Here is a 25,213-nt window from a genome sequence, read left to right as displayed (position 1 = left end):
TGTGACGCTGCTATAACAGAGACCTGTCTCAAAGAAGGACAGGGCTGTGTGTTAAATATCCCTGGATACAAGGTGTTCAGAAAAATATAGGAAAGGAAGAAAAGCGTGGAGGTTGGCAGTATAACGGAGAGCACTGCTGGAGAAAGAGGATGTCCCAGAGCAGTCAAGGACATAATCTATTTGGCTAGAGCTATAGAACAAAAAATAGGTACAACTATATTGCTTGCTATTGTCTCTAGGCCACCAATTTTTTTCACTCAGAGGGTTGAGTGTGTTTGGAACTCTCTTCCTGAAAAGGTGATGGAAGCAGAGTCTTTGAATATTTTTAAAACAGTGGTGGATAGATTTTTGGTAAACAAGGGGGTGATAGGTTATCAGTGATAGATAGGATGCAGATTTCAGGTTACCATCAGAACAGTCATGATCTTATTAAATGTCGGAATAGGCTCGAGGGGCTGAACAGCCTACTCCTGTTCCTTGTTCATAACTAGTGGAGAAGATGTAGAGGAACAAATTTGCAAGGAGTTTACAGAGAGGTGCAGAAAGTAGAATACTCACAATGGGGGGCTTGAATTATCCAAATATAGACTTGGATAGTTGTAATGTGGGGCTGAGAGAAGGAAAAGTTCAGAGAGTGTGTCAGGAAAATTTTCTTTAGTCATATGTTTCCAGTCCAATGAGGAAGGAGGCACTGCTAGACCTGGTTCTTGGAATGAGGTGGGCTAAGAAGATCAATTGTTATTAAGATAACATCTAGGGGACAGTGATCTTTGTATCATAAGGTTTAAGCTATGGAAAAGGACAATGAATAATCTAGGGTAATAAAAATTAACTGGGGAAAGTCAACTTCAATGGGATAAAAACGCCTCTGGGCTGAATAAACTGGAGTCGAAGCTGGCAGGAAAAACAGTAGCTAAATAACGGGCTACCTTCAAAGAAGAGACAGTTCAGACATAGTCAAGATATATTCCCATGAAACGCAAAAGGTAGGACAAACAAATGCAGAACTCCATGGATGACAAAGGAGATAGAAATTAAGTATGCTTATGACAGGTGTCTGATAGAAAACGCAATTGAAAACCAAGCTGAATATAGGAAAGGTGAAGAAGCAAATAAGAGAAGCAAAGAGGGAGTATGAAGAGACACTGGCACCTAACATCAAAGGGAATCCCAAAGTCTTCTACAGGCATATAAATAGTAAAATGGTGGTAAAAGGATTCATAGGGCTGATATGGAACCAAAAGGAATTTTCACATGGAGATAGAGGGCATTGCTGAGGTATAAAAAGAATATTTTACATCCGTCTTTACCAAGGAAGAAGATGCTACACAGGCTTAAAGAGGTAATGCAGACACTATATGGGTTTAAGATTGAAAGGGTGATGGTATTGGATAGATTATTTGTACTTAAATGAGGCACTGGGACCTGATGAAGTGCATCCAAAGATGCTGAGGGAAGTGAGAATGGAAATTGTGCAGGCACTGGCCATAATCTTTCAGCCTTCCTTAGACTCAGGGGTGGTCCCAGAGGACAGAAGAATTACAAATGTTACATGCTTGTTAAAAAGGGTGTAATGATAAACCCAGCAAATACAGGCCAGAATGTTGCTTGGGCTGGATCACCTCAGCTATAAAGAGAGACTGGATAAGCTATGGTTGTTTTCCTTAGAGCTGGAATTGCTGAGGGGGGACTTGATAGAGGTATACAAAATTATGAGGGGCATAGATAGGGTAGATAGGAAGAAATTTTTCCCCTTAGTAGAGGTGTCAATAACCAGGGGGCAATGATTTAAGGTAAGGGGCAAGAGGCTTAGAGGGGACTCGAGGAAAAATGTTTTCACCAAGAGGATGGTTGGAATCTGGAAGACATTGCCTGAGGGAAGGAGTGGTAGAGACAGGAAGGCTCACAACTTTTAAGTAGTTAGATGAGCACTTGAAATGCCATAGTGTACAGGGCTACAAGCCAAGTGCTCAAAAATGAGATTAGAATGAACAGGTGCTTGACGGCCAGCACAGACATGATGGGCCGAAGAGCCTGTTTCTGTGCTGTATAATACTATGATTCTATGACTATGAGCTAGAAAAATTAAATTGGCAGTAGTAGCCTGGATGAGGGGTTCTTAGAAAGCTTTCAAGATAGTTTCTTAGAGCAGCATGTTCTGGAACCAACCAGAGAGCAGGTTATATTAGACTTCGTATTGTGTTAAATGACAGGATTAATTAATGACCTCAGAGTGAAGGCACCCCTCGGTAGAAGCGACCACAATATGATTGAATTTTACATCCAGTTTGAAAGGGAGAAGAGTGGGTTTAAGACTAGTACCTTGAACTTAAATAAGGGCTACTATGTGGGCATGAAAGCTGAACTAGCTGAAGTGAACTGGGAAACTAGGCTAGAAGGTAGATCAATAGAGAAGCAGTGACAGGCATTTAATGGGATATTTCAGGGCATCCAGAATAAGTACATTCCAACTATAAAGAAAAATTCTAAGGGGAGGGTCCAACATCCGTGGTTTACTAAAGTTGTTAAGGAAAGGATCAGGCTTAAGGAAAAAGCATACAACTTCACAAAGATGAGTGGCAGGACAGATGATTGAACAGAATATAAAGAACTGCAGAGAATGACTAAAAGGTTAATCAGGAGAAAGAAATTAGAGTATGAGAAGAAGCTAGCTAGAAATGCAAAAACAGATAGTAAGAGTTTCTACAGGTATTTAAAAAGGAAAAGAGTAAGCAAAGCGAGTGTTGGTCCTCTAGAGTGACAGTGGGAAATTAATAGTAGATAATAAGGAAACGGGGGAAGAGATGAACTAATATTTTGTTTCTGTGTTCACCATTGGGGATACAAAAATCATTCCAGCAATAGCTGCAAATCAGCAGTAAATGTGAGAAAGGAACTTGGTGAAACTGAAATCACGAGGGGAAACGGTACTGAACAAATTGATGGAGCTGCGGGCTGGCAAGTCTCCAGGTCCCGATGGACAACATCCTGGGATCTTAAAAGAGGTGTCTAATGAGGTACTCAATGCGCTGGTGTTAATTTTCCAAAATTCCCTAGATTCTGGAAAGGTTCCATCAGATTGGAAAGTAGCAAATATAACCCCTCATTCAAGAACGGAGGGAGGCAGAAAACAGGAAATTAGATGCCAGTTAGCTTGACGCCTGTCGTGGGGAAGTTATTAGAATTGATCATTAAGAAGGTTATAGCTGAACACTTAGAAGAACTCAAGGCAATCAGGAAGAGTCAGCATTGTTTTGTGAAAGGAAAATCATGGTTAGCCAATTTATTGAGTTTTTTGAAGGAGTAACATGCACAGTGGATAAAGGGGAGCCTGTAGATGTACTGCACTTGGATTTCCAGAAGGCATTTGGTAAGGTGCCATATCAAAGATTATTACAGAAAATAAAAGCGCATGGTGTAGGGGTTACATATTAGCATGGATAGAAGGTTGGCTGGGCGGCAGAAAGCAGAGTAGGCATAGATGGGTCTTTTTTGGATTGGCAGGATGCGCTGAGTGGAGTCCCACAGGGTTCTGTACTGGGGCCTCAACTTTTTATGATTTACATCAATGACTTAGATGAGGGCAGTGAAGACATGGTAGTTAATTTGCAGATAACAGAAAGATAGGTAGGAAAGTAAGTTGTGAATAGGACATGATGAGGTTGCAGATGGATATTGATAGGTTCAGTGAGTGGGCAAAGATCTGGCAAATGGAGTTTAATGTGGGAAAATGTGAAGTTGTTCATTTTGGCAGGAAAAACAAAAAAGCAGAGTATTACTTAAGTGGAGAACAGCTGCATAATTCTGAGGTGCTGAGGGATCTAGGTGTTCTAGTGCATGAGTCAAAAAGTTAGCATGCAGGTACAGCAAGTATTTAAGGCTGATGGAATGTTATCCTTTATTACGAGAGGGATTGAACATAAAAGTAAGGATGTTACGCTTCAGTTATACAGAGGACTGGTAAGGCAGCACCTCAAATACTGTGTGCAGTTTTATTCTCCTTATACAAGGAAAGATGTAAATGCATTGGAAGCGGTTCAAAGGAGGTTTATGAGGTTGATACCTGGAATGAGTGGCTTAGCTTATATGGAAAGGTTGGACAGACTGGGCTTGTTTCCACTGGAGTTTAGAAGAACAAGAGGTGATTTGATTGAAGTATACAAGATCCTGAATGGCCTTGACAAGGTGGACGTGAAAAAGATGTTTCCTCTTGTGAGTAAGAACATAGGAAATAGGAGCAAGGGTAAGCCATCCAATAAGATCATGGTCCAGAACTAGGGGGCATTGATTTAAAATTAAGGTTTGTCCTTTTAGGACAGAGATGAGAAATTTTTTCTCGGGAGGGTTGTGCGAGTTTGGAACTCTTGGTGGTGGAGGCGGGGTCATTGAATATTTTTAAAGCAGAGGTAGATTGATTTCCTTGCCTAACAAGAACCTAAGGTTATTGGGGTTAGATGGGAATGTGGAAACCAAAACACAAGATGATCAGCCATGATCTTATTGAATGGTGGAGTAAGCTTGAGGGGCCGAATGGTCTACTTCTGTTCCTATTTGTTATGTTCCTTTGGGAAAAAATTGATAGTGATGTGAACAAATGGGAGTTAATAAAGGAAAGCCAGCTATGATTTAAGGGAAAATAGTGTTTAACTTACTTGGAGTTTTTGTTTTGTACTTTAGGAAGGATACGAAGACATTGGAGAGGTGCAGAAAAGATTCATGAAAATTGTTCCAGGGATGAGGAACTTCAGTTATGAAGATAAAGTCGAGAAGTTAGAACAGTTTTTCTCAGAGAAAAGGCAGCCAAGAGGAGATTTGATCGAGGCATTCAAAATCATGAGTAATCTGGACAGAATAGATAGGAAGGGATTCATGAAGGGATCGAGAACAAGAGGGTGCAGATTTAAAGTAATTAATAAAGGAAGCAAAGGTAAGGGGTAACAGAAAGGGTTGATAAGGGCAATATTGTTGATGTCAGGCACATGGACCTCCAAAAGACATTCGATGCAGTGCAGCAAAGTTATAGTTCATGGAATAAAAGGGATAGTAGCAACATGGATACGGAATTGACTGAGTGTCAGGAAACAAAGTAATGGTTAATGGATGTTTTTCTGTGCTGGTGGAAAGTTTGCAGTGGAGTTCTCCAGCGGTCAATGTTGGGACCCTTGCTTTTCCTGATATATTAATGGCAGGGCACAATTTCAGAGTTTGTTGATTATACAAAGCTTGGAAGCATTGTGAACTGAGAAGGATAGCGTAGAATTTCAAAAGGACACAGACAAGTTGTTGGAATGAACTTCAATGCAGAGAAATATGAAGTGATTCATTTTGATAGGAAGAACATTGAGAGACAATATAAACTAAAGAGTACAACTCTAAAGGGGGTGTAGAAGCAAAGGGATCTGGGTGTATATGTGCATACATCTGTGCGAGACTGAGTCCAAGAAAGACAGAGAGAACATGAATATGCTGGATAGGGCTTAGCATTATACCCAACGTCAACTAATCCAACACAAACCAACAGACCAGAGAGAGAACCCGGGCCTTCCAGTCTGTACAGTTTGGCAGCACGCCTACAGATTCTTTTTATTATTAAGACAGTGCAAGGAGCAGAAGCTATCTGGCTTCCCACCCCCCAAACCCAAACAGATAAGTCAGGAGGCTATCTCTTGCTAAGTGTAAAATGAGAAACTAAGCACTACCAACTTGCTTTTCAACAATAGGTAGTGTAGCTATTAAACAGAGCCATCACTGCTTCATCTTGTCAAAATAGGTTTTAATAAAAAATTTTCCACAGAGAAAAGCAGAACTTTGCACCTGGAGCAAGATGTCAAAGGTTTGATTCCCAAACCATTCAATCTATAACTGTCTACTTGCAGCATAAGTGAAAACTGGATGAAATGTCAGATCATTGCAATTTTAAAAAATTAACTATTTTTGGAGAAATTCGTATTTTCAAATCACTTGAAAAGATTCCTTGACAGGGGACTGAAGAACAATTACCTCAATTGGAGTTCTTTGAAGGAGTCAAAGTGCGGTAGATAAAGGGTGGATATATGTATTTAGATTTCCAGAAAGCATTTGATAAAGTGCCACATCAAAGGTTATTGCAAAAAATAAAAGCTCATGGTGTCAGGGGTAATATATTAGCATGGATAGAAGATTGGCTAGCTAACAGGAAGCAGAGAGTTTGCATAAATGGGTTTTTTTTTGGTTGACAGGATGTGACAAGTGGTGTGCCACATGGATCAGTGCTGGGGCCTCAACTTTTTACAATTTATATAAATGACTTGGATGAAGGGACAGAAGGATTAGTTGCTAAATTTGCTGATGACACAAAGATAGGTAGGAAAGTAAATTGTGAAGCGGACGTAAGGAGGCTACAAAGTGACAGATAGATAAATGAGTGGGCAAAAATCTGGCCAATGGGAGTATAATGTGGGCATAAGTGAAATTGTTCATTTTGGCAGGAAGAATAAAAAATAAGTTTATTATCTAAATGGTGAGAGATTAAAGAGCTCTGAGATTCAGAGGGATCTGGGTGTCCTAGTGCATGAATCACAAAAGATTAGTATGCAGGTACAGCAGATAATTAGGAAAGCTAATAGAATGTTATCATTTATTGTGAGGGGAATTGATTACAGAAGTAGGGAGGTTATGCTTCAGTTATACAGGGCACTGGTGTGACCACATCTAGAGTACTGTGTACAGTACTGGTCTCCTTATGTAAAGAAAGATGTAAATGCATTAGCAGTTCAGAGAAGGTTTACTAGACTAATCTCAGGAATGGGCGGATTGTCTTATGAGGAAAGGCTGGACACTGGAATTTAGAAGAGTAAGAGGCGACTTCATAGAAAACTTTAAAGATCCTGAGGGGTCTCGACAGGGTGGATGTGGAGAGGATGTTTCCTCTTGTGAGAGAATCAAGAACTAGGAATCACTATAAATAAGGGGTAGCTCAATTAAGATAAGAGATGATGTGAAACTTTTTCTGAGGGTTCAGAGCCTTTGAAACTCTCTTCCTCAAAAGGCAATGGAAGCAGAGTCTTCGATTATTTTTAAGGCAGAGGTAGATAGATTTTTAACAACGGAATGAAAGGTTATCAGGGGTAGGCAGGAATGTGGGGTTGAGGTTACATTCAGATCAGCCACAATCTTATTGAATGGTAGAGCAGGCTGGAGGGGCCAAGTGACCTACTGCTCCTAACTTGTATGTGTTTATATGAGGCAGATTTCATCGAATAGGATAGCTATCCGCTTTGCAGCTCAAGCGGTGCTTCACAGGCTGAATTTTACACTGCTTGGGAGTCCAAACCAGAAGTGCATGGGCTGCAAACTTCTACCCCGCCTTTGACAGGCGCCCAATAATGCGCATCTTGTGACCATTAATGGCTGCCTGGTGGGAAGCTGGCCAACAACAGAGAGCAACAGCAGGCAGCCCGCCAAATCAGGAATAGAAAGGTGGGACATTTGGGCGCTAAAGGGGCAGGCCGTGATCCAAAGTTGGTCATGGCACCCATTTAAAGGCAACCCTGGCACGGAACTGTGGCAGCTGCACCAAGAATTATCATTTGATGCTGAAGTTGTCACAAGACTGTTAAACCAATTGAAATATTGCAGCACCTACAGAAAAGAGCTTGGACTTAAATGTGGATGACTATTGTGCTGATAGAGAGTCATTCAGGACCCTTCCCAGAGACGAAAGGACATTTGAACACAGCTGACCTATTCCTTTTATCAATAGCAAATGTTTGTGAAAATACTCAATATCAGCCCTTTAACTCTCATCTCTTCACTGATGGAGGGCAGAATGAATCCTCCAGCTGGTCAGGGGTCCAGACCCAGGATGGCCCAGCAGTTTGATGACGACTCCCTGCAAGCACTCCTTCACGTTGTGAGAAATAGGTGGGAGATCTTCATGCTGAAAGACAGAGGAGACTGCCCAGCCAGACAAAGGCAGCCTGGATGGAGGTCGCAGCAAACGGCAGCAGCCATGGTGGTCATCCCAAGTATTTAGCTGCAGCACCATAAAAGGCTCAATGACCTCGAGTTGCCACAGTGAGAGTGTGAGATGATTTTGGAGCTGGGCCTATAATCGAAGGGTGCAAGGGTGTGAATTGGCTTGAATTTGGGGTGCAGACATGCCACCCTGCAAGTTTTATGGGGTGGGGTGGGGTAAGGGGGGAATGGAATTGCAGCAGCTGATAGTTGGCAAGCAGCATTCATAAACGATGACCCCCAAAGTACATGTTGGCCACACATTTGAAGTTATGATTGTAGCACAGCATATTCATTGTAATGTCCCATTTCATTTGCAGGAGAAGAGGTGCATCGTGTCCAAGAAAGGGTCAGGACCACGGGTGGTCAACCCAACCTGCTATCTCACCCCAATGAAGGTGATGTTCCTGGAGCTTGAAGTCAATCGATGGAGCCAAACTACTGACCAAGAGTATTGGAGGAAGGTCCTGGGGTGGTGAGATTCCAAGGGTGCATAGCTCTCTCCTGCACACAGTACTTAAGGGGGTGGAGGGGTGGTGGTAACTGTCTTGGAAGCTGGGGAGGCTGTCAGGAAGATTGCATTTTTGGGTTTCGACTGTGGAGACTTGCAGATTTTGAGGAGGCCTGTCTCTCTCAATATTGAAGTGGCTAAGCAGGGAGGGCCAAATGGATCTCTCAAAGGCAGATAAACAGCAGCTGACACCATGCAACACGCCATTAAATGTTACTGTCCCACAACATTAGAAAAGCTGAACAGTCTACACTTTTATTCAAAGATTAAGCCATAGACTGTCCTCCTCCGATTACCCATCAAGGTCTCTTTTCAAGTAATTAAAGAAACGTTAGGATATTAAACCTACCATTTGAAGATGCAGGATTTGTCCCAAAATGCTAATTATAAAAAAAATTAGCACAGCTCAGTGAGTTAAGCTACAGTTAAGCTACAGATAACCCAAGGGCTTGGCCTAAATAGCCAAGTGGTTATGGTACTGGGTTTGTAACCCCAAGATCAAGAGTTCAAATCTCACAATGGCAAACTATGAAAAAATGTAACTTCATCTGAAACAGATGGAAACAGGTTTGTACTCGAAAGAGTTACAGATAACCCAACATAAACTCTTCAGCCAAATTCTAAACTCGGTAAGCAAATGAGTTCCTCATTATTAGCTGAGAACTGTGGGATCTCGGCAACTTGCTTAATAATAGTCCCATGGTGTCCAACAGGATAATTGCCAAGTAGATTTCCAAGGGCATAATTTTCATTATTTTTAAAGTCAATTGCAATAAAATTAATTTACTTTAATTATATGCTCATTTTTATTCTGCCACCAACTAGCCCTCATTCTTTTAGTTCCAGCTCATTTCTATCCCTTGGAATTTCTCCATTCCAAATTGCTTTTTCTCTCACTCCCACACCCAATAATGATAGATTTTGCTCCTCAGTGCAGATGAAACTGCTCTTAAGTTTTGCATATCAGTTTCACCTGCAATGAGTAGTTGCACTAACTGACCATTTCAACCTGCACATTGCTATGCAGTATTCCTCCCTCCACCCCATCCCAAACTTCAGGCTGGCTTCCCCATGAACTAGTGCTTTTTATGTGATAAGCCCCAGATGTTAAAGTACCAAAAAGACAAGGACGAACCAAGTGTTAGCATTGGAAAATTATTACATTGTCAACTGTTCAGAGCCCACAGGTTGTATTTCTACCATTACATGATAACAATGTCTGTAATCAGAAAGTCTCAAATGTACATAAAACAGGCTAAGGTGTTCTTTTTAATTTACTTAGAATTTAACCTGACAGCCCCTGAGGGACATTTGAAAACTTTAGTCTCAGCAGCACAATTCATCAAATTCAGGCTGTTACTATTCCCAAATACTATGTGATTTTAAACCAGATTACAAACAACTCACTGATCACAAATATCGCTGGACACATGCATTTCTGTGATGCTACAACCATTTATAAACAATTCCATGACAAACAGACTCCTAGTTTTGCCATAGCTGCATTTCTAGTCATTTTTGAAATTTGAATTTAGTTTCTGCTGTGTATGCTATGGGGTAGTCTCCTCCAGTGTTACTGTTCATATACAATATGCAGCTCATTAGGATAGGAGTCATAGAAAGTGCATTACAGTGAGGAGTGTATTTTGAAGAGAACAGTATGAAAGTGCTCTTAGTGGGAGCCACAAAGACGATTTCCAAGCGTTAAGCAAGGAACAAACTGCTCTGCTAAAACAAAGCTCTTTTATATACAAAGGTGAATGGAGCAATTTGCCTTCTAGTTACTAACTAGGCCATGGCCAAAATTTCCATTCATTGCATTCTATAATTGTTTTAAACATACAAGGTATTCCACTTGCTGGCCATAGCTTCATGACTCAGCATATAAATGCTGTTCCTACAGGAACAAGATTCAGAAGAGGAGATGAGAACCAGGGGTCTTCAGTTTTGCCAGTGTGGCCTTTAAAGCAAGGTATATGGATACAAAATGGGGAACTGTAGCTGAGCATAAAACTGACCTGCACAAAATGGGCCAGCTGAGACTCAATATTCTTTCATATCAAATGATTACTGTTGCATTTGGCAATTTGATGGACAGCAGTTGGAATTTCTGGCTAAGTATCTCCTATTCATGATCAGTAGCAAGTTTTCACAATTATATAGATGTAAATTGTCACTAAAAGAATCTGTTTTTATAGTCCAAGGCTAGAGGCCTGCTCCAGCAGAGATCCTTGTACTAAGATTTGTAAAACTTATGGACCACGAATACACCAACCAGAACTACAGCCAGAATCCCAAGCATCCACTTGATATAAATATTATCCAACTCCAGGGCTGCTCTCTGTTAAGAGAAAGAAAAAAAATGAATGAAATAGATGAATTTTTACAGAAATAGTATTCATTCTCTTTAAACAGAGGCAGGAACCTAGAAAGTATTAAAAAAATGAATTCCCTGAATATCCTATAGAAGACAACCTACACTTCAGGATCACCAGATGGATATCTGAACAACTATTCAAAGCACATGGCATACGTTTCATGTACACTATGAAACCAAATACAGTAAAACATGAAAGACAAGAAAAGCCAATTCAACCAACTGGAAATCTAATTTAAAAAAAAAGACCTATTAGTACCTGGAGACAAGTGTTAACTTCTTATACAAAGACACTTCATCTGGATCCAGTCTGATAAAGAGTACCACGTTCACTTATTTTCTTTGTCACCACAACACTTGAAACAAGCAGAGCAACCCTACACTGATTGAACTATGGAGGACAACTATTAGTAGATTAACAACTTAACTAATTATCATTTAAGTTTTGAATGTCACTTGCTAACATCAGTGGCTGTGCTGCCCTGGTATCTCGGAGGCTAACAATTGGCTTGGCTGCCTCACCCGACAAGTGTGAACATGTCACCCTCAAACAGAAAACTTGTATAATTCCTTCACCCTGATTCACTCTCGGTAAACCTAGAAGAAACCACCTACGTGTCATAAGATTTATTTGCTAGAACATTATTTCCTGGAGGTACACTGTGCAACTGTACAAATGCTACAGGCTTGTTAGCATGTTGGTCCCCTTGAACTAGACTCATCCTCCAGGTATTCTCTTTTACTACTCTGAGGAACATGCCTCTTTACTCTGCCCTCTTCCTTACTAAAACCAGATTTCTTTTCACTATCAAACTTTTTATCTCTCCAATTTCTCTGTGAAGTTTTAAACAGGAGCCTGCTACTAATATGCTTGAGTCAATTCTTAGTCATTTTCCACTACTATAGCATGCTTTATTTTATGAACTTTATGTTCTTCCATGGGACCTTGCTCCCAAGGGGATACTAATTTTGACTTCTCCCACCAGGACCACTTCCCGACTGTTCTCAAAGTCTTGTTCAACCTTTATCAAACAATACCATTTATCGAACAGCATTTCCTGCTCTCTGGCAAATTCCACAAAGGTTTGAACCTGTTTCTTCTTTGAATTTCTGTCTCTTTGAGGGTTCCAAAGTCCCTCTATCTCAGAAAAATGTTTTCCTCATGTCAGTCCTAAACGACGGACCCCTTATTTTGAAACAGTGACTCCAAGTACTAGATTTTCCCACAAGAGGAAAAATCCTTTCCACATCTACCCTGTCAAGACCCTGCAAGATCTTCTATGTTTCAATCAAGTCGCCTCTTACTCTTCCAAACTCCAGCGGATATAAGCTTAGCCTGTCCAGCCTTTCCTCATAAGACAGCCCATCCATCCCTGGTATTAATCTGGCAAACCTTCTCTGAACCGCTTCTAATGTGTTTACATCTTTCTTTAAATAAGGAGATCAATAATGTACACATTACTGCAGATGTGGTCTCACCTGTATACCTGAAGCATAACCTCCCTACTCTTGTATTCAATTTCCCTTGCAATAAATTATAACATTCTATTGTGTTTCCTAATTATTTGCTGCACCTGCATACTAACCTTTTGCGATTCATGCACTAGGACACCCAGATCCCTATGCATCCTCTAACCGTCTAGATAATATGCCTCTTTTTATTCGTTCTGCCAAAATGGACAACTTCACATTTTCCCAGTATACTCCATTTGCCAGATCTTTGCCCACTCACCTAACCTACCTATATCATTTTGTAGCCTTATGACCCTTTCACAACTTACGTTCCGATCTATTTTTGTGTCGTCGGCAAATTTAGCAACCATATCATTGGTCTGTTCATCCAAATCATTTACGCAAGTTGTAAAGAGTTGAAGCACCAGCACTGATCCCTGTGGCACACCACTTGTCGCATCCAACCAGAAAATGGCCTATTTATCCCTACTGTTTCCCATCAGCTAGCCAATCTATCCATGCCAATATGTTAACCGCACCACCCCCCACCCCACCATGAGCTATTATTTTCTGCAATAACCTTTGATGAGGGACCTTATCAAATGCCTTCTGAAAGTCTAAGTCCAGTACATCCATCGGTTCCCCTTTATCCACAGCATTGGTTACTTCTTTCCACAGCATTGGTTACTTCTTCAAAGGACTCCAATAAATTAAACATGATTTCCTTTTCACAAAACCTTGTTGACTCTGCCTGATTACCTTGAATTTATCTAAGTACCCTGTTATAATGTCTTTGATAATGGCTTCTAACATTTTCCCCTATGACATATTAAGCTAAATGGCCTATAGTTTCCTGCTTTCTTTCTTCAAAAGTGGGAGGGAGACAGGAGTTGCATTAGCTATTATCTAATCTAATAGAACTTTCCCCAAATCTAGGGAATTTTAGAAAATTAGAACCAACACATCATCTACTCACTAGCCAATTCTTTTAAGACCCTAGGATGAAACCCATCAGGACCCAGGGACTGAGCAAATTGTTGGAACTGTGGGTTGACAAGTACCAGTACCCTGGTGATTCTAATCTTGAGTTCCTCCCTCCCTTCCAATTCCTGATTTATAGCTATTTCTGGGATGTTACTTGTATCCTTCATGGTGAAGACCGATGCAAAATACCTATTCAACTCATCTGCCATCTCCTTATTTTCCATTACTAACTTCCCAGACTCACTTTCTATAGCTCCAATGTTCCCTTCGTTAATTCTTTTTTAAAGGCCTGTAGAAACTCTTACTATCTGTCTTTACATTTTTAGCTGGCTTTCTCTCATACTCTAATTTTACCCTCATTAATCTTTTAGTCACTCTTTGCTGTTTGTTTACATTTTGTCCAATCTTCTGACCTGCCACTCACCTATGCAGAGTTATACGCTTTTTCTTTAAGTTTGATACTATCTTTAACTTTTTTTTAGTTAGCCACGGATGGTGGATCTTCCCCTTGGAATTTCTCTCTCTCATTGGAATGTATCTATTCTGTGTATTCTGAAATATCCCCTCGAATGTTGGCCACTCATCTCTATTGATCTATCCCTTAACCTAAATTGCCAACTCACTTTCGCTAGCTCTACTTTCATAACTGCCCTCATTTAAGTTTAAAGTACTAGTCTTAGACCCACTCTTCTCTCCATCAAACCGAATGTAGATTCAATCATATTATGATCTCTGCTATCTAGGACCACCTTCACTATGAGGTCACTAATTAATCCTAGCTCATTGCACAATGTCAGGTCTAGGTTAGCCTGCTCCCTGGTTGGTTCCACAACATACTGATCAAAGAAATTAATTATCCCAAAAACATTCTATGAATTCGTCATCTATGCTATCTTTGCCTATCTGGTTGTTCCAGTGTATATGTAGGTTAAAATCCCCCATGGTAATTGCCATACCTCTCTGACAAGCTCCCACTATTTTTTCTTTGATACGCCATCCTACCATGTGATTACTGTTAGGGGGCCTACACACCACTCCCAAAAGCGACTTCTTGTCTTTATCATTCCTCATCTCTACCCAAACCGCTTCTATATCCTGGTTTCCTAAACTTAGATCATCTCTCTCTCTATTGTGCTAATGTCATTTTTAGTTAACAGAGCCACACCTCCATCTTTTTCTAACTTCCTGTCCTTTTTAAAAAGTCCTTCAATATTCAGGTCCCAATCTATGGCATCTTGCAGCCATGTCTCTATATGGATATGAAAATATACTCTGAAGAATCATATGGACTTGAAATGTTAACTCAGTTTCTTTCTGCAGATGCTGCCAGACATGCTGAGTTTTTCCAGCATTTTCTGTCTTTATTTTAGATCATACCTATTTTTCTCCATTTGCACTATCAGTTCATCGGTTTTGATTCGAATGCTATGTGTATTCAGATAGAGAGCCTTAAGTTTTGTCCTTTTATTACTGCTGTAACCCCTAGCCTTATCTGTTGGTTCACTCAGACTTGTATTCTGTCCCTTCCTGTCATAGTCTGTTTATCATTTCCCACATTAATATCTTCCTCTCTTACCTTGTCTCTACTCTTTGATATACCACATCTTCCCACATTTGATCCTCTGCCCCACTATTTAGTTACGTGACTTGCAAGAACACTCGTCCCAGCATGGTTCCTGTGTAGACCATCCCAATGGTACAGGCCCCACTTTCCCCAAGTACTGGTGCCAATGTCCCACAAACCAGAACCCACTTCTCCTACACCAGTCTTTAAGCCACGGATTCATCTCTCGAAATCTTATTTGCCCTATGCCAATTTACACGTGGCTCAGGTAATAATCCAGAAGTTATTATCTTTGAGGTTTGCTTCTTTAATTAGGCACCAAGCTTCTCATACTGGCTATGCAGAACCTCTTTCCTTGTCCTGCCTGTCGTCGGTACCTACATGGGCTACGATAACTGGATCCTCCCCACCCCACTACAAGTTCCTCTTCAGCCCTGAGCAGATGTCCTGAACCCTGGCACTGGGCAGACAACACAGCCTTCTGGACTCTCACTCTTTGCTTCAGAGAACAATGTCCATCCCCTTCACTACACTGTCCCCGACTACCATTACATTCCTGTTTGCTCCCTGCTTGAACGGCTTCTTGTACCATGGTGCCATAAGACAGCCTGCACATCCAGCTTGTAGGCCTCACTTTTGTCCACAAAGGTTTTGATCACCTCAAACCTGTTTTAGGATTAGGCTCCTCTACTTGGTCCCTTTACCTACCTCACTCACGGTCACATCCTTCTGTCCCGCAAGGCTGAACAAAACAGACGACCCTAATCTAAGACATGTGACTGTCTTCAGGAACAAAGTGTCCAGGTATTTCTCCCCCTCCCAAATGTTGCACAATGTTTGTAGTTCAGCTTCCAGATTAATAATCCTGATCTGGAATTCCTCTAGCTGCTTACACTTTCTGCAGATGTGTGTGTCTTGGACCGCCTTAGTATCCAAAATATCCACATTCCACAGCTGCAACGTAACACTTTCCTGCCATTACTACTTATGTTATTTAGTTAATTTAATTACGTTCTTAATTAACTTAAAATAATTCTTATGTATACTACAATTTACTGTGCTTATTAAATGCTGGTACTACCGACAACTAAAAGTTATACATTTCTTAATTTGTGTTTTAAGTAATATTTTAATTTTTTTTTTATTTGTTCAAGGGATGTGGGCATCATTGGCTAGACTAGAATTTATTGCCCATCCCTAATTATCCTTGTTTAAAGGGCATTTAAGAGTTAACCACATTGCTGTGGGACTGGAGTCACATGTAGGCCAGACCAGTTAAGGATGGCAAATTCGCTTCCCTAAAGGACATTAGTGAACCAGATGAGTTTTTACAACAATAAGCAATGGTTTCATGGTATTCAGACTTTTAATTCTAGATTTTTGTTGGATTCAAATTTCACCATCTGCCATGGTGAAATTCGAACCCAGGTCCCATCATGTACCGTTATTGGAAATTATTTTAAATTGGGCTTGTAGTATGGTCTGTGTCTGTGGGTGTGGGTGAGAGTGTGAGTGTGTGTGTTAATTGGATTAAAGCCAGCTAGTCTGGGTGCTTTGATTTATAGTAGTTTTGAGATGTAAACAGTAAGGTGAAGGGTGCATTTGCATTTTGTTGAATAAACTATTCAAAGACAGGGGGTGAATTCTTGCACCTAGCTGGGAGACACCAAGCAATGTGTTTATATTACTAATAAAATTGGTACTATGAAAGGGCCTGGTGTTGCCTTTGAATGCAAATTCTCATTGTAAGGCTAGGTATTTACAAAAAAATTTTCTATGTGGAACTTAGAAACATGTAATATCTAAGCAGCTTGTAAGCCCTACCACTGTGTCTGCGAAAGAACAAATTAAAAGGGACCTCGTTTTGAATTTGTAAGATAAAATGTGCTTTTCCTGCTGTCTGTTAAAGTCTATGGGTTATTTTGGCCTGGTGAAGGTGACCTGGGAGTGATTACAGAATCACAGAATCTCTCAGTGCAAAAGAGGCCCTTCGGCCCATCGAGTCTGCACCGACACATGAGAAACACCTGGCCTACCTACCTAATCCCATCTACCAGCACTTGGTCCATAGCCTTGAATGTTATGACGTGCCAAGTGCTCATCCAGGTACATTTTAAAGGATATGAAGCAACCCGTTTCCACCACCCTCCCAAGCAGCACATTTCAGACCGTCACCACCCTCTGGGTAAAAAAGTTTTTCCTCACGCCCCCCTTAAACCTCCTGCCCCACACCTTGAACTTATGTACCCTTGTGATTGACCCTTAAACTGAGGGGGACAGCTACTATCCACGCCTCTCAATCTTGTACACCTCGATCAGGTCGCTCCTCAGTCTACTCTGCTCCAATGAAAACAACCCAAGTCTATCCAACCTCTCTTCAAAAGTTAATGTTTCATCCCAGGCAACATCCCGGTGAATCTTCTTTGCGCCCCCTCCAGTGCAATCACATCCTTCCTATAATATGGTGACCAGAACTATACATAGTACTCCAGCTGTGGCCTCACCAAGGTTCAATGCAACTCCAACATGACCTCCCTACTTCTGTAATCTATGCCTCGATTAATAAAGGCAAGTGTCCCATATGCCTTTTTCACCACCCCACTAACTTGCCCCTCCGCCTTCAGAGATCTATGGATACACACGCCATGGTCCCTTTGTTCCTCAGAACTTCCTAATGTCACGCCATTCTTTGAATACTTGCTTGTCAAATCACTCTTTCCAAAGTGTATCACCTCACTTTTCAGGGTTAAATTCCATCTGCCACTTATCTGCCCATTTGACCATCCCGTCCATATCTTCCTGTAGCCCAAGACACTCAGCCTCATTATTAACCATCCAGCCAATCTTTGTGTCATCTGCAAATTTACTAATCCTCCCCCGCACATCTATGTCGTTTATATAAATGATGAATAATAGGGGACCCAGCACAGATCCCTGTGGTACGCCACTGGACACTGGCTTCCAGTCACTAAAGCATCCTTCTGTCATCACCCTCTGTCTCCTACAACCAAGCCAATTTTGAATCCAGCTCATCAAGTTACCCATGCAAATGCACATGTATCCCATGTGCATTTGCCTTCTTTATAAGTCTCCCGTGTGGGACCTTCTCAAAGGCTTTGCTGAAATCCATATAAACTACATCAACTGCACTACCCTCATCTACACATCTGGTCACCTCCTCAAAAAATTCAATCAAATTTGATAGGCATGACCTCCCTCTGACAAAGCCATGCTGACTATCCATGAACAAACCTTGCCTCTCCCAGTGGAGACAGATTCTCTCCTTCAGGATTTTCTCCAATAGTTTCCCTACCACTGACATGAGACTCACTGGCCTGTAGTTCCCTGGCTTATCTCTACAACCCTTCTTAAATAGCGGAACCACATTAGCTGTTCTCCAGTCCTCTGGCACCTCCCCTGTGGCCAGAGAGGAATTAAAAATTTGGGTCAGAGCCCCTGCAATCTCCTCCCTTGCCTCCTCAGCAGTATGGGACACAAATCATCTGGACCTGGAGATTTGTCCACTACTAAGCCTGCCATCACCTCCAATACCTTGTCACTCCCTATATCAATTTGCTCAAGAACCTCGCAGTCTCTCTCCCCAAGTTCGATACCTTCACCTTCATTCTCTTGGGTGAAGACGGATGTGAAGTATTCATTCAACACTCTACCGATGTCCTCTGGCTCCACCCATAGATTGGCCCCTTGGTCCCTAATGGGCCCTACTCTTTGCTTGGTTATCCTCTTCCCATTGATATACTTATAGAATATCTTGGGATTTTCCCTACTTTTACCAGCCAGAGCTTTCTCATATCCCCTCTTTGCTCTCCTAATTGCCTTCTTAAGCTCCACCCTGCACTTTCTGTACTCCACGAATGCCTCCACTGATTTGCTTCCCTTGTACCTGCCAAAAGGCTCTTTTCCTTCTCATCATATCCTGAATATCTCTGGTCATGTTACTCCTTCCTATCATCTTAGAGGGAACATGTTGAGCCTGTACCCTCTCCATTTCCTTTTTGAATGCCCCCACTGTTCCTCTGTAGATTTCCCCACAAGTAGCTGTTCCCAGTCTACCTTGGTCAGGTCCTGCCTTATTTTACTAAAATCCGCCCACCCCCAATCCAAAACATTTTTTTTTCAACTTGTCTATTTCTTCATCCATAATAAGCTTAAAAATTGTACCATGTGGTAGTCACTATCACTAAAATGCTCCCCCACCACCACCTCAGCCACCTGTCCAACTTCATTCCCCAGAATTAGGTCCCGCACTGCGCCGTCCCTTGTTGGACCCTCTACGTATTGACCTAAAAAGTTTTCCTGTACACATTTCAAGAAATCCACTCCATCCACGGCCTTAACACTATGTCTGTCCCAATTAATGTTGGGAAAGTTGAAATCATCTAATATAATTACCCTATTATTATTGTTTTTACACACCTCCACAAATTGTGCACATATTTGCTCCTCAATTTCCCGCTGACTATCTGAGGGTCTATAATAAACACCTAACAACGTGGCTGCCCCTTTTTTATTCTTAAGCTCTACCCACAAAGCTTCATTCGATGCCCCCTCCAAGACATCATCTCTCCTTACTGCAGTAACTGACTCCTTAACTAATAATGCAACGCCTCCTCCTCTTTTACCCCCTCCCCTGAAGATTCTATATCCCAGAATGTTGAGCTGCCAATCCTGCCCCTCCCTCAACCATGTCTCAGTGATGACTACTATATCACAATTCCACGTGTCAATCCTCACCCTTAACCCATCCGAATACCTGTAATACTCCTGGCATTAAAGTAGAGGCCATCCAGCCTTGCCTTAGTCCCTTGAAACTTAATGCAGACGTACTCCCCCTGACTTGATTGTTTTACTGTATTATGATGTGTCCCTATTCTGCTAACATTGTGTCCCCTCCCTCTGCCGAATTAGTTTAAACTCCTTCCAACAGCACTAGCAAACCTGCCGACAAGGATGTTCGTCCCACTCTGGTTCAGATGTAGACCGTCCCGCTTGTACAGGTCCCACCTTCCCCAGCATTGGTCCCAGTAATCCAGGAATCTAAAACCCTCCCTCCTGCACCAACTCTTAAGCCACGTATTCATCTGCGCTATTCTCCTATTTCCGAGCTCACTAGCACATGGTACTGGGAGTAATCCAGAGATTACAACCCAAGAGGTCCTGCTTTTTAGTCTACTGCCTAACTCCCTGCATTCTTGATGCAAGACCTCATCCCTCTTTCTACCTGTGTCATTAGTACCAACATGTACCGTGACCTCTGCCTTATCACCCTCCCCCTTCAGGATGCCCTGCAGCCGGTCAGTTCCCCTGACTATAGAATCCCCTATTACTATTGCTCTTCCTCCCCTCCTGTACAGACAGGCTGCTTGTGATGCCAGAAACTTGGTTCTGTCTGCACTCCCTGGAAGAACCTCCAAAATGGAATACCGATTTGCGAGTGGGACCCCAGGGGACTCCTGAACTACCTGCCTGTTTCTCTTGGACTGCCTGGTCACCCATTCCCTTCCTTCCTCAAGTCCCTTCATCTGCAGTGTGACCACCTCTTTAATTAATTTGGGGCTTTGTTTAATAGTTATTATGGTAGTAATTTGTAGACATGTGTATCGGTTTAATACCTTGTAAAATTAATAAATGCTCAATTTAATTTATATAAAAACCTTTGGAGGATTGGTGGTTTCATTTCTGAATTCAGAGTTGCATCGCAAACATATTAATTGAAAATATAGATTATAACAGCTGTTTAAAAGTTCCCTCTGGGATTTTAAATAACTCAGCCTTTACCAACTGCTGTGTCATAACAGGTCCCCAAAGCATTACCCCGTGTCTCTGAATGACTAGTCCAGTGACAATACCACTACGCCACTACCTCCTCCTATTTATTTATTTAAATGTTTTCGCTCTTTTTATTTATAGATCTACCTTAATTCTGGTGCCCTAAGTTGGCTACACACTATCCCTTACACCAAGCACTTACCAGTCAAATCAACTTAATAGTTTCCTGTGATGTCACGGTAGTTTTTTCACTCAATTTTTTCAAGCTGAGTGTGTGCTGTTTTATGAGCTCTCTCCCTCTCTCTCTCTGAGCTCCATGTTGCTTTATGGGCTTTTGCTCTCTCCGAACTCTGCACTGCTTTATGGCTCCAAAGCTTTCCCAACAAACACGCTTTGGAAGAGCATAATCCAATCTTCTTTCGGTCAGTTGGGTTTTGTGGCAACTTATGACACAGGTTACATTTCTACTCTTTCGTCACTAAATTTAGGTAACCAAGTGAATGCTCCTTGCCAAATTAAAAGAATGAAGAGTTGCCTCTGGGTCACCCTCACCTTTTCCTTCCAGTGCCACACGGAGTTTTCTCCTCATTCCAATTCTAATTTCTCCCTTTCTAAGTGTGCTTTTTTCCGTCTTTTTCCTTACTCCTTTCCCTGAACTCAAGATTTTTTTTAAAAAAAATATTTTCAGCCTTTCCAATTTGAATCGTCTTACTGTTCTGCTAATGCAATTTTGGCCAGTTTCACTTGATCAGGAACGTCCTTTTCTTTCTTAAGCTTCAAGTAATGAGCCAATTCTCCAACAATCTCTGCTTTCCTAGCTCCTGATTCAAAGTCAACCCCAATTCCTCTCTAATCCAGTCTTCAAATTATCTTTTCGTGCCCTTGAACAGCTAACTGGAGGCAAATCCATTCTATCCAAAAAGGCTTTAGCATTAAAGTACTCATGTTGATTCCCCAATGAGCAAAAGTAAATGTGAAATCTCGTTTAAATTCTGGAAAATTCCAGTAACCCATTACACAGCCTAATGGTTTGAGATCCAGGGCAATCTCCAAACCTTTGTTACGATCCCCATTCACCAAAGAAAGAAAGAACCAAACTTTCCAAATTATTTCAATGGAAGGAGCCATTGGGCAAGATTTCACTTATTAGAACTTTTACTGTAACAATCAAACCAAAATCAACTTAAAGTAAATGCAAATTAACAGGCAAGTTATATTCAGTAGAAATGAAAAGTTACACTTTAAATAAATAGCCAATACAACAAAGGTAAATCTCTCAGGTTTCTCAGCTAGCCCTCAACGCATGGCACCACATGCTGTCCCAAACTCCTTCTCAGTTCTCCGCTAAGAGTTCAATTAGCACTCCTCATGCAGGATTCGATCACCAATATCGTCCAAAAACATCTTTACTCTAACCACTGGCCCTCTGTCCAGCTTTACCTGTCCCAACCCCCTCAACCAGCTTGTATTTCACCTCATTTCTATATTTCCTTAGTTCTGATGAAGAGTCATATGGACTCAAAACGTTAACTGCATTCCTCTCCACTGATGCTATCAGACCTGCTGAGTTTTTCCAGCTATTTTTGTTTTAGTTTCAGATTTCCAGCATCCGCAGTATTTTGCTTTTTTTTTCCCCCAACTGTGATCCATGGATACGAGCTCTATCAGGGCACACTTTTGCCAAACTTCCCTTACTTGGGTCACAACAGTCCTGATGGCACAGCTTTCCCAGAATACCATTCACCTGGCTACTCAATAATAGCCTAGCACACTTTATGGTCAACTCTGATAAAAACCACCCAGTTCTTCAGTGTGCCTGGACAGCTCTCAAGTTTTTTTCTCCCTGTTTCAGTCCTTACAGCTGGCTGCACAGCCACACACCTGTTCTGACCACAGGCTGACATCAGATCTCCCAATTAGTTTCTATTTCCCTAGCAACCTACCGGGGGTTCATTTCTCAGAAATCTGATATAACAGTCAGGAATTGCAATTAAGAAACACCTTCCAGAAACCTAGCCTTTTGTTTCTCTTTCAGTTAAGGACAGTTTAATGTAGTAATACAATTTCTAGTGTTCTCAGTAGTATTCCTTCAGCATTAAGGAAGACTGAGAACTAAATATGCAAGGATACTTAACATTGAATTAATCTTAAAAAGGAATTTGGACGAACCACCAATTTTCTAAAAATGCTCAGTGTTCAACATTAAACAGATCCTTTACCCTTTACTTTAATCTCAAACGTGGCTGAAGATTATGACTTTATTACTTTGGAAAAATAAAATGGTGTTTAGATGTCTAAAAATAGCACATGTATTTTTTAATTTAAAAAAATCATTACTGCTTCCTCAATAGCCAAGGGAATAGACTATAAAAGTAGGAAGTATTGGATAGGGTCTTAATAAGACTGCATCTGGAATAGTGTGTACAGGTTTGGTCTCCTTACTTAAGGACATAAATGCATGAGGGACAGTTCAGAGAAGGTTCACTTGTCTGATTCCTGGGATGAGGGCATTGTCTCATGGAGGAAAGGTTGGACAGGTTAGGCTTGTGTCCTTTGGAGTTTAGATGAATGAAAGGTAATCTTATTGAAGCATATAAGATCCTGTGGGCACTTGACAGAGTTAATGCTAAGAGGATGTTTCCTCTTGTGGGGAAGTCTAGAGCTGGAGGACTCTATTTAAAAACAAGGGGCCTCCTATTTAAGATGGAAATGGAGTAATTTCTTCTCTCACGAGGGTCATTTGTGGAATTCTCTTTCCCAAAGAACAGTGAGGCTGGATCATTGAGTATATACAAGGCTGAGTTAGACAAGATTTTTGATTGACAAGGGAGTCAAGAGTAATGGAGGATGGTTAAGAAAGTGCAGTAAGCCATAATGAGATCAGCCATGATCTTATCAGGCTCAAGGGGCTGAATAGCCTACTCCTGCTCTTAATTCTTGTGTTCTGACTTGGCTCATTCAACGGACAGCTGTGTTTACAGGTGAGGAATGCCCTGGAATCAACTCCTCTTCTGTGTTAGCTGATCCTAACTAGCAAAGTTGTGCTAAAATTGGCCTCAGAATTCCTGGGTCAATACTGGAGAAGGAACAGTGACTTGGGAAGCATGCTCTGCTATTCACAACAGTCCTAGATGGAGGGCTGTATATGTGGATATCGGGAAAACTGAAATGAGCTAGGCTTTGATGAAGTAACTTTGACATTCACTGCCAAGGCTCATGAACAAAGAATGACTATTTGAGACAGATATTGATTGCAGTGCACCAGGCATGTGCAAAACTGCACTTTAGAAGAGAAATAACAAAATGTTCATAGCATTCAATAAGTCTTCATCTAACAAAAAGTTTACATTTGAAAATCAGCAATCAACTTCCTAGTACTCACCCAGCCTCCTTGAGCTGCAATCCATCTTGCAATTCTATTTCTCAATACAAACTCTGCAATGAATTTTGCAATTTGACTCAGGAATCCTTTCATACCCTTCTGGAAGACGTAAACAGCCATTCGATAGCCAAATCCTAACAGAGCTATCACACGGCCCCAGTTTATGCCACTTTCAAAAAGCCTGCAAGAGGAATGTACAATTCCAGCATTATCTTCAAATACTGATTTACCAGGAAAAAAAGTTAAACAGAAATTTTAACAGAATGCAAAATCACGTTGCCTGACAATGCATCAATATTATGCTTTTCTACCAGTTATTTTATCACACCAACAATGTAAATAAACTGATTTACATAATCTACTCCTGTAGTTATCTGATTTGTCCAACAAAGCTTACATCAAACTGGAAAAACTCAGCAGGTCTGGCATCGGCGGAGAAGAAGAGTTGACGTTTCGAGTCCTCATGACCCTTCAACAGAATTGAGTGAATCTAAGGAGAGGGGTGAAATATAAGCTGGTTTAAGGTGTTGGTGGTGGGGTGGGGGGGAGAGAGAGAGAGAGAGAGAGAAGTGTCGGGGTGGGGGGTGGTGTGGTTGTAGGGACAAGCAAGCAGTGATAGGACCAGATAATCAAAAGATGTCACAGACAAAAGAACACAGAGGCGTTGAAGGTGGTGATATTATTTAAACGTTTTGTTTTTTCCAATAATTTATATAGATTTTTCTTTTCCCACCTATTTCCATTATTTTTAAATCTTTTATGCCCTGCTAACCTTTCCACTCCACCCCCACCAGAGCTGTATTTTGAGTGCCCTACCATCCATTCTTAATTAGCACATTCGTTTAGATAATATCACCACCTTCAACAACTCTGTGCTCTTTTGTCTGTGACATCTTTTGATTATCTGCTCCTATCACTGCTTGCTTGTCCCTACAACCACACCACACGCCCAACCACCCCCCCCCCCCCCCACCCCCCCCACCTGAAACCAGCTTATATTTCACCCCTCTCCTTAGATTCACTCAGTTCTGTTGAAGGGTCATGAGGACTCGAAACGTCAACTCTTTTCTTCTCCGCCGATGCTACCAGACCTGCTGAGTTTTTCCAAGTAATTCTGTTTTTGTTTTGGATTTCCAGCATCCGCAGTTTTTTGTTTTT

At 41.3% G+C, this 25,213-nt stretch overlaps 1 protein-coding gene across 4 annotated transcripts in view; it reads right to left on the bottom strand.

Annotated features, from left to right (window-relative positions):
• Nucleotides 1-6,823: 6,823 nt before the first annotated feature.
• Nucleotides 6,824-25,213, bottom strand: part of LOC121281890 (bcl-2 homologous antagonist/killer-like) — a 78,298-nt gene continuing 59,908 nt past the window's right edge. For all 4 annotated transcript variants that reach the window (XM_041195020.1, XM_041195021.1, XM_041195023.1 and 1 more), the window contains exons 5-6: nucleotides 24,056-24,236; nucleotides 6,824-10,847 (exon numbers count right to left, since the gene is read on the bottom strand). In XM_041195020.1, coding sequence (XP_041050954.1) covers nucleotides 10,743-10,847; nucleotides 24,056-24,236 — 286 coding nt within the window. In that variant the 3' untranslated portion in view covers nucleotides 6,824-10,742. The remainder of the gene's footprint in view (nucleotides 10,848-24,055; nucleotides 24,237-25,213) is intronic.

The sequence above is a fragment of the Carcharodon carcharias genome, chromosome 9 (assembly GCF_017639515.1).
Source record: "Carcharodon carcharias isolate sCarCar2 chromosome 9, sCarCar2.pri, whole genome shotgun sequence".
In the NCBI taxonomy this organism is placed as follows: domain Eukaryota; kingdom Metazoa; phylum Chordata; class Chondrichthyes; order Lamniformes; family Lamnidae; genus Carcharodon; species Carcharodon carcharias.
The sequence above is the reverse complement of the archived record's forward strand: the minus strand, read 5'-3'. Positions and strand labels throughout refer to the sequence as shown.